This window comes from Heptranchias perlo, chromosome 20 (genome assembly GCF_035084215.1).
Source record: "Heptranchias perlo isolate sHepPer1 chromosome 20, sHepPer1.hap1, whole genome shotgun sequence".
Classification (NCBI taxonomy): Eukaryota; Metazoa; Chordata; class Chondrichthyes; order Hexanchiformes; family Hexanchidae; genus Heptranchias; species Heptranchias perlo.
In genome coordinates this window covers 7,996,008-8,010,586 of record NC_090344.1, presented here as the reverse complement: position 1 = coordinate 8,010,586, position 14,579 = coordinate 7,996,008, and the positions used below count along the sequence as shown (strand labels likewise).

The 14,579-nt window shown below is 47.3% G+C and overlaps 1 protein-coding gene and 1 non-coding gene across 2 annotated transcripts; one reads left to right on the top strand and one right to left on the bottom strand.

The window, feature by feature from the left end:
* Positions 1 to 476: 476 nt before the first annotated feature.
* trnat-agu (transfer RNA threonine (anticodon AGU)) lies at positions 477 to 550 on the bottom strand. Its single transcript has one exon. It is a non-coding gene; the product is annotated as a tRNA-Thr (tRNA).
* Positions 551 to 9,777: 9,227 nt separating this feature from the next.
* LOC137335899 (zona pellucida sperm-binding protein 4-like) lies at positions 9,778 to 13,143 on the top strand. Its single transcript, XM_068001417.1, has 9 exons — positions 9,778 to 10,009; positions 10,589 to 10,767; positions 10,837 to 10,934; positions 11,008 to 11,141; positions 11,222 to 11,411; positions 11,619 to 11,766; positions 11,923 to 11,995; positions 12,770 to 12,883; positions 12,958 to 13,143. The coding sequence occupies exons 1-9, from the start codon at positions 9,787 to 9,789 to the stop codon at positions 13,104 to 13,106; spliced, it is 1,308 nt and encodes a 435-aa protein (XP_067857518.1). The 5' UTR covers positions 9,778 to 9,786; the 3' UTR covers positions 13,107 to 13,143.
* The last annotated feature ends 1,436 nt before the right edge of the window (positions 13,144 to 14,579 follow it).

Below are 14,579 nucleotides of genomic sequence, written 5' to 3'. Positions count from 1 at the left end.
TCTCCCTTTTTAAACAACGGTACATCTTTAGCAGTCCTCCAATCCTCCGGCATCACACCTGTAACCAGGGAGGATTAGAAAATGATGGTCAGAGCCTCCGCTATTTCCTTCCTTGCTTCTATTAACAGCATGGGATATATTTCATCCGGGCCTGGGGATTCAGGTGGAGTGATTTGGGGACTTTCTTTTTCCTCTTTGCGAAAGCTTGCACCGCAGGTCAAGATCACAAGTCCAGATCCAAATTCGGACTACTTCCGGGTTTGAACCTCAAATCGTGAATTATACCACAACCCCAACAACAAATAAATTAACGCGTTGCAGACACATTCTGTGAGAGGTCTGTCTGTGCAATGAAAGGGCGTTTTTGATCAGTCATTCTGATATCCGTTTCCTCCTGAAACTTGAACTAATCCAAATACCACACTGTTATTTTGTCATTCAATTCCACAAATTAGGTGAAAATAACAAATTACGGAAGGCACTGCTGGGAGTTGAACCCAGGATCTCCTGTTTACTAGACAGATGCTTTAACCAACTAAGCCACAGCGCCAATTGATAGCATCGTTTACCCACCTCCTCTCACTAATATCTAACAGCGACACGTTACTGTCGGTTTGGGGTTCAGACCGTTTTATCTTTGTCCATTTCGCTTGTCCGTTTCCCTGTGCATCCCAATTTCGCCTGCATTTCTCTCTGTGTTTAACTTTGTGTATCCCTCAGTGCGTTGATACACGGATGATTATGTGTGCTTGTGTTTGTTACATTAAATAAATTAGGGGTTCAGACAATTCTCGCTCTGACATTGGACAACTATTGAGCCAAACTTTACAGCGAAGTGTTGTTTATTATGGTACCGAAACTAAAAAATCGTAAGAGGTCCAAAAAGGGAAAAGGAGAAAAACTTGTGAGGGAAAATATTGACAACAATCTAGGTTTTTACACGTATATTAAGAGAAAGAAGGGTGACTAAGAGTAATGTGGGCCCCTGAAAGACAGATGGGGGTGATATTGTAATTGAAAATCAGGAAATGCCAGAGTTGCTAAATATTTACTTTTCATCGGTCTTCACAGAAATGGATGGAGCTAACATACCAGAGACACGAGGAAAACTGAAAATAAATCAAGGGGATTCGTATAAGTAAAATAATGGTAATGGAGAAAATAATGAGACGAAAGATAGACAAATCTCCAGGACCTGATGGTTACCATCCCAGGGGACGAAGAGGAATAGGCGAGGAAATTGTACATGTTTTAGTCATGATCGTTCAAAAGCCTCTTGATTCAGGAATTGTTCCTTTGATTGAAACATTGTCACTCTCACTCCATTATTTAGGATGGGTAGGAGAGATAAAGTTAGAAATTAAAGACCCATTAGTCTGAAGTCTGTTGTGGGGGAGTTACCAGTATCTGTTATTCGGGAAATAATGACTGAACACTTGGATAAATATGAAGTCATCAGCGAGAGCCAGCATGGATTTGTAAAGGGTAAGTCAAGTCTAACAAAACTAGTTGAACTTTTTGAAGGTGTAACTAACGTGGTAGATAATGGAGTTTCCTTGGGTGTTATATAATATTCACTTCCAGATGCATTCGATAAGGTACCACATAAGAAGCTGTGAAGAACAATGAGAGTGCGTAGAATTTAAGGCAACCTAATGAAATGGGTTCGGAGTTGGTTAGAAGGTGGAAGACAGAGAGCCAGAATAATAAGGTATGTACTCAAATTGGCAGGATGTGATCAGTGCTGGGGCATTAGCTTTTGACTATATGTATAAATAACGTAGGTGAAGGAATAGGAAGCCGTATCGCCACGTTTGTCGCTAGCATCAAATTAGATAGCACAGTGAGTAGCGTTTCTGGGTGTATAAGGTTGTGGTGCAATCGGTCAGCCTGCGGTAATTAGAGGACTCCAGAAATACCCAGGTTATGAATTCGAGTCGCACCTTGGATAGACAAACCTTCCAATCCGAGCATTTGACCGGAGTTCAAGGTGCAACTGGCATGTTCCATAAGGCATCTACTTCTCAGTGTTCCTTTGTAGGCACTTGTGGGTACTTGAGTTCCTCTGGCCGACCGTCTTGCAATAGCAGGTGCGAGTTTACTTGTTTATAAGGGAAGAGGGGGCGATTAGCGACAGCTGAGAAAGCAAAGTGGCCTACACGAGGTCCTTAAATCTAAAGAACCAAACATACAATTCTTCTTTTCGTTGAGTGGATATTCGTCGATTGGAAGTTTCGTGTGAGGAAAATTTGGAAGGGAAATCTGCTGCCTGGTGTCACTGTGTAACGGTTGAAACTATTCAGCTTACAGATGTTAATACGCTGAAAGGTCGAGAGGTTTATTCCAGCTCCCGTGTGGGACAAGTTTAGCTTTTGGGCCACTGGGTAAAGCGTTATTTTAATTGGAGCTAACGACTGACAAGACATTTGGCACAAACACGAAGGATTTTAAACTCACGAGTTCACTGTCCATGTTTCTTAGATAATGTTCAATAAAATCAAGGATACCCCTCAACACGTGACTGAGAATTTTATAACAGGGACCCTCACCCCCGTTCGACGTCTTCGAGGGATGATTCAGAGTCCTCTTATGAATATTTAAGATGGGAACTTAACGACGAGCGAGCCTGGGTAGCTCAGTCGTTAAAGCATTAAACTTTTAAAGCGGGTAGTGATATCAGAGTCCAGTGTTCAAGCTATAAATTTTGAAACAGCTGGTAAGTTCTGCCTTTGTTGCGGAGCAACAGCTCCGGGACAGACGATGCCTGTGATGTGTTGTCAAAGCTTCGGTGGTGTCTTCTTTCCCAGGGATGGGCAGTAATGCGCTGTCTGTAGCGGAAATTGCAGCTTCCCGCCAGCAACGTGTGATTGGAGAGAGCGGGGCCGAAAGAGGGGCTTAATGTTGTTTCTGTCGTGGCCTCAATCAATCCGGGAGCTGGGGAACATCAAACATCGAAAAACTGATGTTTGTTGCCGCGGCCGCAATGCTGTCTTTAACTGTGGTTATTAACCGAAGCTGCACTTCAGGAGCCTTCAATGATCTCTCACAAATCAGCTGAAATTATTCGCAATGTGCAGCTTTGAGAGGGGCTTTCTGCACCGTCAGTGCAGGAAACGTGAGTGAGTGTTAAACACTGTCTGTATATGTGTAGTGTTTGAGTTTGTTTTGAACTATACAGAGAATGGAAAATATACCTGTTCTGTGAGGTGTGGTATTTTATTCACATTTGACCACAGACTGAATTCTTGCTTTTTTCACACGAATTGAATTTTAGTGGGTAACGTTTTCAAAATGTTTCTGCCTGGTTTCGAACCGGGGACCTTTCGCGTGTTCGGCGAACGTGATAACCACGACACTACAGAAACGCTGTTACACACAATCTTATAGGAAACCCTCAGATGATAGCTGCCGTCTGCAAATGCTCTCAGTGTGGGAGACGGGTCCCTGTCCCGTTCAGGGGATTAACTTCTACAAAATAGTTTACTGTATTAATTTCGCAATACTCATTAAACTCTGAAAAAAGACGAATAGTTGTTCAAATCGCCATTAATCAACTAATAACTATTTGTTTCAGGCTGACGGAAATCCTAACTTTTTTTTTCATGTTTTCATTCACCAGGCAGAATGTAGAAAGTTCAGAGGGGATGTGAAAGAGGAAATAAGAGGGTCAAAGAGAGAGTACAAGAATAGACTGGAGGCCAACATAAAAGGGAATCCAAAAGTCTTCCACAGGCATGTAAACATTAAACGGGTCGTAAGAGCCCTACTCTGATTAGTGACCATAAAGGAGATCTACTCATGGAGGCAGAGTGGGTGGCTCAGGGACTAAATGAATACTTTGCATTTGTCTTTACCAAAGATGAAGATGCTGCCAGAGTTACAGTATAGGAAGATATAGCTGAGATACCAGATGGGCGAAACATTGATTAAAAAAGAGGTACTTGAAAGGCTATCTGCACTTAAAGTGGATAAGTCACCCGATCCGGATGGGATGCATCTTAGGTTGCTGATATAAGTAAGAGGGGAAATTGCAGAGGTACTGGCCATAATCATCCAAATATCCAAAGATACGGCAGTGGTGCAGAGGAGCGGAGAATTGCAAATGTTACACCCTTGTTCAAGAAAGAGTGCAAGGGTGAACCCAGCAACAAGAGGCCAGTCAGGTAACATCAGTGTTGGGGAAACTTTTTGAAACCATAATCCGGGACAGAATTCACAATCACTTGGACGAGTGTGGATTGATTAGGGAAAGCCGGCACGGATTAGTTAAAGGCAAAACGAGTTTAACTAACCTGATGGAATATTTTGATGAGATAACAGAGAGGGTCGGTGAAGGCAATGCAGTTGATACGGTGTATATGGACTTTGAAAAGGCATTTAATAAAGTGCCCCACTGTAGGCTTATCAGTAAGATTGCGGCCCATGGATAAAGGGGGCAATAGAAACATGGATACAGAATTGGCTAAGGGACAGGAAACAGAAAGTAGTGGTGAGCGGTTGTTTTGTGGACTGGAGGGAGGTGTACAGTGTTGTTCCCCAGGGGTTAGTGATGGGACCACTGCTTTTCTTGATATATATTAATGACTTGGACTTGGGTGTACTGGGCACAACTTCAAAATTTGCAGATGACACAAAATTTGGAATGGCGGTAAACACTGTGAAGGATAGCGATACACCTCAAGAGGCGATAGACAGACTGGCTGCATGGCGGACACATGGCAGATGAAATTTAACGCAGAAACATGCATAGTGATACATTTCGGTAGGAAGAACGAGGAGAGGCAATATAAACTAGAGGGCACAAATCTAAAAGGGGCACAGGTTCAGAGAGTTCTGGGGGTTTATGTGCACACTTCTTTGAAGGTGGCAGAGCAGGTTGAGAAAGCCGTTAAAAATCATACGGGATCCTGGGCTTTAGAAATAGAGGCATAGAGTAAAAAAGCATGGACGTTATGATGAACCATTATCAAACACTGGTTTGGCCACAACTGGAGTATTGTGTCCAGTTCTGTGCACCGCACTTTCGGAAAAATGTGAAGGCCTTCGAGAGGGTGCAGAAAAGAATTACTGGAATGATTCCAGGGATGAGAGACTTTAGTTACTTGAATAGACTGGAGAAGTTGCGTTGTTCTCCTTGGAACAGAGACGGTTGCGAGTAGAATTAATTAAGGTATTCAAAATGATGATGGGTCTCGACAGAATAGATGGAGAGAAACTGTTCTCATTGGCAGAAGGGTCAAGAAACAGAGGACATAGATTTCAGGTGACTGGCAAAAGAACCAAAGGTGACATGAGAAAAAAGTTCTTTACACAGCGAATGGTTAGGACCTGGAATGCACTGCCCGAGGGGGTGGTGGAGGCAGATTCAAACATTGCCTTCAAAAAGGAACTGGATAATTACTTGAAAGGAAAAGAATTGCACAGCTACGGGGAAACGGTGGGGGAGTGGGACGATCTGGATTGCTGTTATATAGAGCCGAATGGCCTCCTTCCGTGCTGCAACCTTTCTCCGAAATCTGTGATTTCATGGGAAGTGACCGTCGCTGGCAATGCCAGCATTTATTGTGTATCCCTAATTGGCCTTGAGAAGGTGACGGTGAGCCGTCTTCATGAACCGCTGAAGTCCGTGTGGTGAAGGTTCTCCCACAGTGCAGTTAGGCAGGTAGTTCTAGGATTTTGACCCAGCGCCAAGTGAGCATGGTGTGTGACTTGGAGGGGAACGTGCAGGTGGTGTTGTTCCCATGCGCCTGCTGCTCTTGTCCTTCTAGCTAGTAGAGGTCGCGGGTTTGGGTGGTGCTGTCGAAGAAGCCTTGGCGAATTGCATTGCTACAGTGCATCTTGTAGATGGTACACACTGCAGCCACGGTGCGCTGGAGGGAGTGAATGTTAAAGATGGTGGATAGGGTGCCAATTAATCGGGCTGCTTTGTCCTGGATGGTGCCTAGCTTCTTGATTGTTGTTGAAGATGCATTCGTCCAGGCATGTGGAGGCTATTCCATCACACTCCTGACTTGTGACCTGTAGATGGTAGAAAGATTTTGGAGAGTCATGAGCAGAGTCACTCGCCGTAGAATGCCCAGCCTCTGACCTGCTATTGTAGCCACAGTATTTAAGTTTTTTTTATATATATTCGTTCATGGGATGTGGGCGTCGCTGGCGAGGCCAGCATTTATTGCCCATCCCTAATCACCCTTGAGTGGTGGTGGTGAGCCGCTTTCTTGAACCGCTGCAGTCCGTGTGGTGAAGGTTCTCCCACAGTGCTGTTAGGCAGGGAGTTCCAGTATTTTCACCCAGCAGTGATGAAGGAACTGCGATATATTTCGAGGTCGGGATGGTGTGTGACTTGGAGGGGAACGTGCAGGTGGTATTGTTCCCATGAGCCTGCTGCCATTGTCATTCTTGGAGGAAAAGGTCGTAGGTTTGGGAGGTGCTGTCGAAGAAGCCTTGGCGAATTGCTGCAGTGCATCCCAAAGATTGTACACACTGCAGCCACTGTGGGTCGGTGGTGAAGGGAGTGAATGTTTCGGGTGGTGGATGGGTGCCAATTAAGCGGGCGTCTTTGTCCTGGATGGTGTCGAGCTTCTTGAGTGTTGTTGGAGCTCCACTCATGCAGGCCAGTGGACAGTATTCCATCACACTCCTGACTTGTGCCTTGTATATGGGGAAAGGCTTTGGGAGTCAGGAGGTGAGTCGCTCGCCGCAGAATACTCAGCCTCTGACCTGCTCTTGTAGCCGCACTATTTATATGGATGGTCCAGTTATGTTTCTGATCAATGGTGAACCCAGGATGTTGATGATGGGGGATTCGGCGATGTTAATGCCGTTTAATGTCAAGGGGAGGTGGTTCGACTCTCTCTTGTTGGAGATGGTCATTGCCTGGCACTTGTCTGGCGCCAATGTTACTTGGAACTTATCAGCCCAAGCCTGGATGTTGTCGAGGTCTTGCTGAATGCGGGCTCGGACTGCTTCATTATTTGAGGGATTGCGAATGGAACTGAACACTGTGCAATCATCAGCGAACGTCACCATTTCTGACCTTATGATGGAAGGAAGGTCATTGATGAAGCAGCTGAAGATGGTTGGGCCTAATGCACTGCCCTGAAGAACTCCTGCAACAATGCCTTGGGGGTGAGATGATTGACCTCCAACAACCACTCCCATCTTCCTTTGTGCTTGGTATAAATCCAGCCACTCGAGAGTTTTCCCCTGATTCCCATTGACTTCAATTTTACTAGGGTTCCTTGGTGCCACACTCGGTCAAATGCTGCCTTGATATCAAGGGTCTGTACCTCTCGCCTCACCTCTGGAATTCAGCTCTTTTGTCCATGTTTGGACCAAGGCTGGAATGAGGTCTGGAGCTGAGTGGTCCTGGCGGAACCCAAACGAGCATCGGTGAGCAGTTTATTGGTGAGTAAGTGCCGCTTAATAGCATTGTCGACGACATCTTCCATCACTTTGCTGATGATCGAGAGTAGACTAATGGGGCTCTAATTGGCCGGATTGGATTTGTCCTGCTTTTTTGGACAGGACATACCTGGGCAATTTTCCACATTGTCGGGTAGATGCCAGTGTTGTAGCTGTACTGGAACAGCTTGGCGAGAGGGGCGGTTAGTTCTGGAGCACAAGACATCAGCACGACAGCCGGGATGTTGTCCGGGCCCATCGCCTTTGCTGTATCCAGTGCACTCCAGCCGTTCCTTGATATCACGTGGAGTGAATCGAGCTGGCTGAAGATTGGCTTCTGTGATTTTGGAGATATCGGAAGGAGGCCCAGATGGATCATCCACACGGCACTTCTGGCCGAAGATGGTTGCAAACGCTTCAGCCTTGTCTTTTGCACTCACGTGCTGGGGTCTGCCATCATTGAGGATGGGGAGGTTTACAGAGCCTCCTCCTCCCATTACTTGTTTAATTATCCACCACCATTCACGACTGGATGTGGCAGGACTGCAGAGCTTTGATCTGATCCGTTGTTTGTGTAATCGCTTAGCTCTTTCTATAGCATGTTGCTTCCGCTGTTTCGCTTGCATGTAGCCCTGAGTTGTCGCTTCACCAGGTTGAAACCTCATTATTTGGACGCCTGGTGTTGCTCCTGGCATGCTCTTCTACACTCCTCATTGAACCAGGGTTGATCCACTGGCTTGTTGTTAATGGTAGAGTGAGGGATATGCCGATCCATGAGATTACAGATTGTGCTGCTGCTGATGGCCCACAGCAACTCATGGATGCCCAGTTTTGAGCTGCTGGATCTGTTCTGCATCTATCCCATTTAGCACAATGGTAGTGTTTCACAACACGTTGGATGGTATCCTCAGTGCGAAGACGGGACTTCTTCACCATGAGGACTGTGCAGTGGTGTCATGGAACAGATGCATTTGCGACAGGTAGTTTGGTGAGGTCGAGGTCAAGTAAGTTTTTCCCTCGTGTTGGTTCGCTCAACACCCAACGCAGGCCCACTCTCGCAGCTATATTCATCAGGATTCGACCAGCTCGGTCAGTAGTGGACATTGAAGTCTCCCACCCAAAGTAAAATCTGTGCCCCTGCTACCCTCATTGCTTCCTCCAAGTGGTGCTCAACATGGAGGATAACTGATATCATCAGCTGAGGGAGGACGGTAGCTGGTAATCAGCAGGAGGTTTCCTTGCCCATGTTTGACCTTATGCCATGAGTTTTCATGGGGTCCAGAGTCAATGTTGAGGACTACCCAGGGCCACTCCCTCCTGACTGTATATCACTGTACCGCCACCTCTGGTCGGATCTGTCCTGCCGGTGGGACAGGACATCCCCAGGGATGGTGATGGAAGAATCTGGGACGTTGGCTGAAAAGCATGATTCTGTGAGCATGGCTGTGTCAGGCTCTTGCTTGACTCGTCTGTGGGACAGCTCCCCCAATTTTGGCACAAGTCTCCAGATGTTAGTGAGGAGGGCGTTGCGGGGGAGCTGGGCTTGTTTTGACCTTTGTCGTGTCCCGTGCCGAGTGGTCCGTCCGGTTTAATTCTTATTATGATTTTTTTTTCAGCGGGATTTATACAGCTGAGTTGCTTGCTGGGCCATTTCAGAGGGCAATTAAGAATCAACCACATTGCTGTGGGTCTGGAGTCACAAATAGGCCACACCGGGTCAGGACGGCAGGTTTCCTTCTTTGAAGAATATTCGTGAAGCAGATGTGTTTTCACAACAATCCGGTAGTTTCATAGCAACCCATTACTGATACCAGTATTTTAATTCCAGATTTTATTTAATTAATTGAAATTAAATTCCTCAGCTGCCATGGCGGGATTTGAACTTATGACTTGGAGAATTATTCAGCCAGGCCTGCTGGATTACTATTTCAGTAACATCACCACTCTGCTACCGTACCGTCGCTGGACAATAACATATTGATTTCACTCTGTTTATTAATTAGTATTAAAAGACCCGCATTCCCACCGGTCACACGGAGATGGGGCCTATTTTTAATAAACTATTAAAGGTGACGTTGGTTCTAAAAAATAAAAGTGACGAAAAAAGCAAAAAAAAAACCAAATAATGCGATTTGGTTCCAGTTTGGTTGTGATGAAGAAATAAAGTTGTCGTTGGACCCAGTCTCACCTTTATTCTGCCATTAAAAACAGGCCCATCCGTGTGAGCCGTGCGAATGCGGGTTGATGTTCGGGAGCTCGTGGGCCACGGACTCTGCCTCATGCTGATTGGGACATTCCGTTACTGCGGGTTAAACAGCGCTGCTATAAAAAGGGGAAGCCGGCTTTCCCTTATCACTTACTAAGGAGAGTTCGCTTGTTATAATGGAGGGGTTGGGGAGTCTTGTTTTGTTATTTGTTGTAATCTGTTCAGCTCAGCCGCCCTCTCTTCTTTCCCCCGCCGATAAATGTTGGTTGTCTCCTAAAAACCGCAAAGACTGCGGATTTCCGGGCATGAAAGCTAGTGAGTGTTTGCAGAGAGGCTGCTGCTTCGATGCGGGGAATCGAGATGCGCCGCCGTGTTTCTATTCACTGGACAATTTGCCAGGTGGGTGTATTCTTGGTCCGTCTCTATTCTGGGCCAGGACTTTCCTGTGTCACCCGCAATCCAGCTGCACGCGGTTTCCCTGGACAGTTTCATCTCTCTCCTTGTCCTACAACGCCAGTTCGAAATTCAAACGTTTCCAGTCTGGAGAGCAGAACCGGTGGTGGGATTGGGAGCTTCCAATCCCGCAGAGTAGATTTGATGGTGGGATTGGGGGGTGGCTGTTAATCAGATATAGAAAGGGCAATAGTTAATCGCCCTTTGACCCAGTATCTGGAGTTCGAATCATTCTACTGTTGCTCGATGACTTGGGAGTCACACTGTGGAAGGGCAGAGTGAACGAGCCCCGGCCCCTGCTGCCACTGACCATTTGGATTTGATATTTGATTTCTATCGGAGATGCGGGCAATTTAATTCCAAGCAGCGCGGTGATGAGCTGTAGTTCGTCCACTGGTTTCCATTAGACAGATAATGGGGTGGGATAGAAATTTAAACATGGGTGGGGTTTGTCCCCCTCTCGGTAACGTTTCCCTTGACCCACCCCGTGGGGCAACTAACCGCCTTTCATTGCCTCTCTTGCAGTCTGCACCAAGGATGGGCGGGTCCTGATCGCGATCTCCAAGGATTTGACGCTGCCTCCTGTAAACCTAACAACCCTCCATCTGAAGGATGGAGACGGAGCTGAGTGCAGTCCGACTGTGGCCTCTGCAGACACTGTGCTCTTTCAGTTCGCAGTCACTGAATGTGGCGCTACTCAGCGGGTAGGTATTGCGGGCTGGGAGTCCCATCAATGGCTCAGTTCGGGACTGATGGTCTTCTGTCTCTTGCAGCTGGACGGGGTGAACATCCTGTATGAAACGGATGTGTTGGGTGAGTTTGAGATCTTGGATGGCGCTTTGGGATCGGTGACTCGGGACAGCCCGTTCAGGTGAGAATAGGAGTACATTCAGCGGGTGGAGACTGAGGAGCTGAATTCTCCAGCCATGTCCGTTCTCTTGCAGGCTCCATGTCCAGTGCAGTTACAAGGGAAGCCAGGAGTCTGATCTGCAGGTGAAGCCCAGAGTTTACACCCTTTCTCCACCACTGCCTGCCACTGAGGCCGGGATCCTGCTTCTGGAGCTGAGAATAGCGAGAGGTAACGAGTGCTTGCTGATAGTAGTGTCCAACTTCAGGCTCTCTCCAAATAGTGCCCGCCCTTCATCTTTCTCTTTCCAGATGGTGGCTACCGGAGCTGGTATGTGGCCAGTGACTACCCGATCCTGAGTGTGCTCCGGGACCCCGTGTTTGTGGAGGTTCGTGTCCTGAACCGGAACGATCCGTCCCTTGTGCTGGTGCTCAATGACTGCTGGGCGACCCCCACCCCCGAGCCGTATTCGGGGATCCGATGGGACCTCCTGGTGGAGAGGTGAGGGAGCGAGTGAGGGGGCTTGAGGCAGTGTGGGGATTGGGGAGAGGGCGACATGGGCGGGGATTAATACAGAAATCGTTACTTCAGTCCGGGTTAGTGATTGGGGAAATAGTCCTTCGAAGTTGATATTTTGTTCCAGACGCTGGTATAATTGGTTTCATGTAAACCTATAATCGTTTGACTCCCCCTCTGTCTCTGTTCCAGGTGCCCCTTTGCTGGTGATAACTACAAAACCCGCCTAATCCCGGTAAACGCTGCTTCCCATTTGCGGTTCCCAACTCACCATAATCGTTTTGTAGTCAGCACGTTCGCTTTCTGGGACCGAGTTTCGGGCCGGTCTCTGTCCGGGGAGGTGAGTTTCCTTCAGTGCTTCTTTCCCGGTCACTTTGTATCACCTGCTCCCCGGGCTTAAGAAGTGAGCAGGCCCCTGTTTTTCGGTTGGCTGCAGAAGCATTGATCTCCTGACTGGGAGCTGTGGGATTGACCATACCGCACTGTCTCTCTGCAGGTTTATTTCCACTGCAGTGCTGAGGTTTGCTACCCTTCCACTCGAGAGAACTGCACGGCTCCCTGCAGCCCCAGTAAGTACCTGTGATATGAATAGAAACTAAACGCTGATGGGGAGGGTTGGGTGTGGGACATCTGTACATGGGGCTCCCTCAGCAAGAGGCCGAACACTGGGCACAGGGTTAATGTCCCGAATCTGGCGGGTCTGGGAACTTGTCCATTTCCATTCGGTGCAGGTTTCCATTCGAATAGCAATCTAGGGCAGCGGGTCTGAGCACATCTTGCACCAGGTCAGTAATTGTGAAGGATGCTCTGATCCTTGAGCTGGGATGAATGAGGTATTTTTGGTTCCTTGCTACTTGCCCGGATGCTGAGCTGCCCTACTTGCCGACCCCTGAGGAGCAGAATCCTCCAATTGTTGGCACGAGTGTGTTCCACATCCGGTTCGGAATAGTCCACCCTTGGCCTTGGAGAACATTAAACCAGCATCTTACTATCATTCTGACACTTGGAATTCAGGGTGGAACCGAACGGATGTCCCGGGGCCGGACACCTGTCCAATTGAGTGTCTCATAAAACTGCGGGTCAAAGTAGTGCATCAAACAGTGTCTCCTTCACCAGGAGACCAGACTGGCCATTGTGGCAGCAGCAATTGCGAATTCTGCTCAGTTGGCACGTCCTTCTGAGAATCCGGATGGAATTATAGCCGGAACTGCGATCTCCAAACTCTGTCCGGTACCCAGGGCCCTGATGTGTTTTGCATGAGGCCATCTGATTCAGGATTTCCAGACAGATTAAGATTTAATCATTAACCATGAACTCTTGTCTCTTTCTCTCCTTCGCCCCAGAGAGGCGAAGAAGCGCCGATGACCAGTCTGGGGTATTGGTGACCGCTGATGGACCCATCCTTTTCCTGGAAGGTGAGGCGAGATTGGCTGCTCTGATCCACCAGGACGAGAAAGGTAAAGCAGGGAGCTCCAACCGTGTCTCGTGATGGAGTAACTGGTGCCCATCTAACCCTGGCTTCTCCCCACAGATACTGCTGTTGATTCCCCCTTCCGTGTTCCTGGATTAGCGGTTGGGGCAGCGCTGCTCTCCGTGGCCCTGTTGGTCGGGACTGTTGCTGTATGGAAATTGGAGCAGGGCCGCAGGGTGGGCTCCGAGTGCAGCTCCATGGAACTGTAGATGTGTCTGTTGGATAATAAAATCCTGTTATTGATGATTCTGGTCTCGTGTTATCTTCCAAATGCTCGCTGGGTTGTACTCTTTGCAGTGAGTTAACTTGATGTCTGGTTTGAGAATTGTTTTTGCTGCAGCCAACAATTGCAACATCCCCAATTCGGAATGAGATCCGGGTCAAAGCTGTGGTGGGTTTGTCGTAAAATGGTGTCGGGAAGGAATGACTAGTTCCCTTGCCTCTAACTCTGATCCTGTGGGTTGGGCCTGGGCCCATATCTCTGGAATTGCCTCTTCCCTAAGGGCATCGATTGACCAGTTTGCCAAGCTGGGAGAATGTTGGGCTCTCTCCTTGCACGACCACTGGCTGCTGGTCTCTCCGGCAACAGGAACAGGAGAATAGGCGAGATGATTGCGTGGCTACCGGGATGGTGTAGGAGGGAGGGATTTAAATTCCTGAGACTTTGGGACCGGTTCGGCGGAAGATGGGATGGGTAACACCGGACCAAGACTGATGTCCTCATGGGGGCTGTTTGCTAGTGCTGTTAGGGAAGGTTAAAACTAGAATGGCAGGGGGATGGGAACCAGAGCAGGAAGACGGAGGAGGGGGAAACAATGATAGAAACAAGACAGAACGGGAAGAAGCAATAGTGGCAGGCAGAGAAAACATGGTGATAAACAAATAGGGCCATAGTGCAAAATAATACTAAGCTGACTAGCAATCTTGAACAGTCTAAATGTGTTAATGTGCGGATCATTTGCAATAAGGTCGATAAATTTACAGCTGAGATAGATATTAACGGGTATGATATAATTGCGATTATAGAGACATCCAGGGGTATTCAATATTTAGGAAGGACAGGCAAAAATGGAAAGGAGGTGGGGTAGCGTTATTGGTAAAGGAGGAAATCAATGCAATAATGAGTAAGGATATTGGCTCGGAAAATCACGATGTGGAATCTGTATGGATGGGGTTAACACCAAGGGGCAGAAAACGTTGGTTGGGGTTGTTTATTGGCCCCAAACAGTAGTGGAGGGCATTAAACAGGAAATTAGAGACACAGGTAAGAAAGGTAAAACATAATCTGACTTAAATTTACATACAGCTTGGTCAAACCAAACTAGCAATAATAAAGTGGGGGAGGAATTCCTGGAGTCTAGAAATAAATCATGTACACTCATACATTGATGAACCAACTAGCGAACAGGTGATCCTAGATTGGGTATTGTGCGATGAGAAAGGATTGATTAACAATCTTGTGCGGGCTCGCTTAGCGAAGAGCGACCATTACATGATAGAATTCCTCATTAAGATGGAGAGTGAAGTAGTTAAATCCGAAACTAGGGTACTGAATCTAAATGAAGGAAATTACGAAAGTGAGTTGGCTCGGATAGATTGGAGAACTTGACAAAAAGGGATGACGGTGGACAGGCAATGGCTAATATATGAAGAACATGTGGAGAAATTATAACAATTATTAA

What these genes read in the sequence shown, in the direction of transcription:
- LOC137335899 (XM_068001417.1), top strand. Translation starts at nt 9,787, where the DNA reads ATGGAGGGGTTGGGGAGTCTTGTTTTGTTATTTGTTGTAATCTGTTCA. An exon ending in ACTCGGGACAGCCCGTTCAG is followed by an intron (nt 10,935 to 11,007) that starts GTGAGAATAGGA and finishes GTTCTCTTGCAG; the next exon opens with GCTCCATGTCCAGTGCAGTT. An exon ending in GATCCACCAGGACGAGAAAG is followed by an intron (nt 12,884 to 12,957) that starts GTAAAGCAGGGA and finishes TTCTCCCCACAG; the next exon opens with ATACTGCTGTTGATTCCCCC.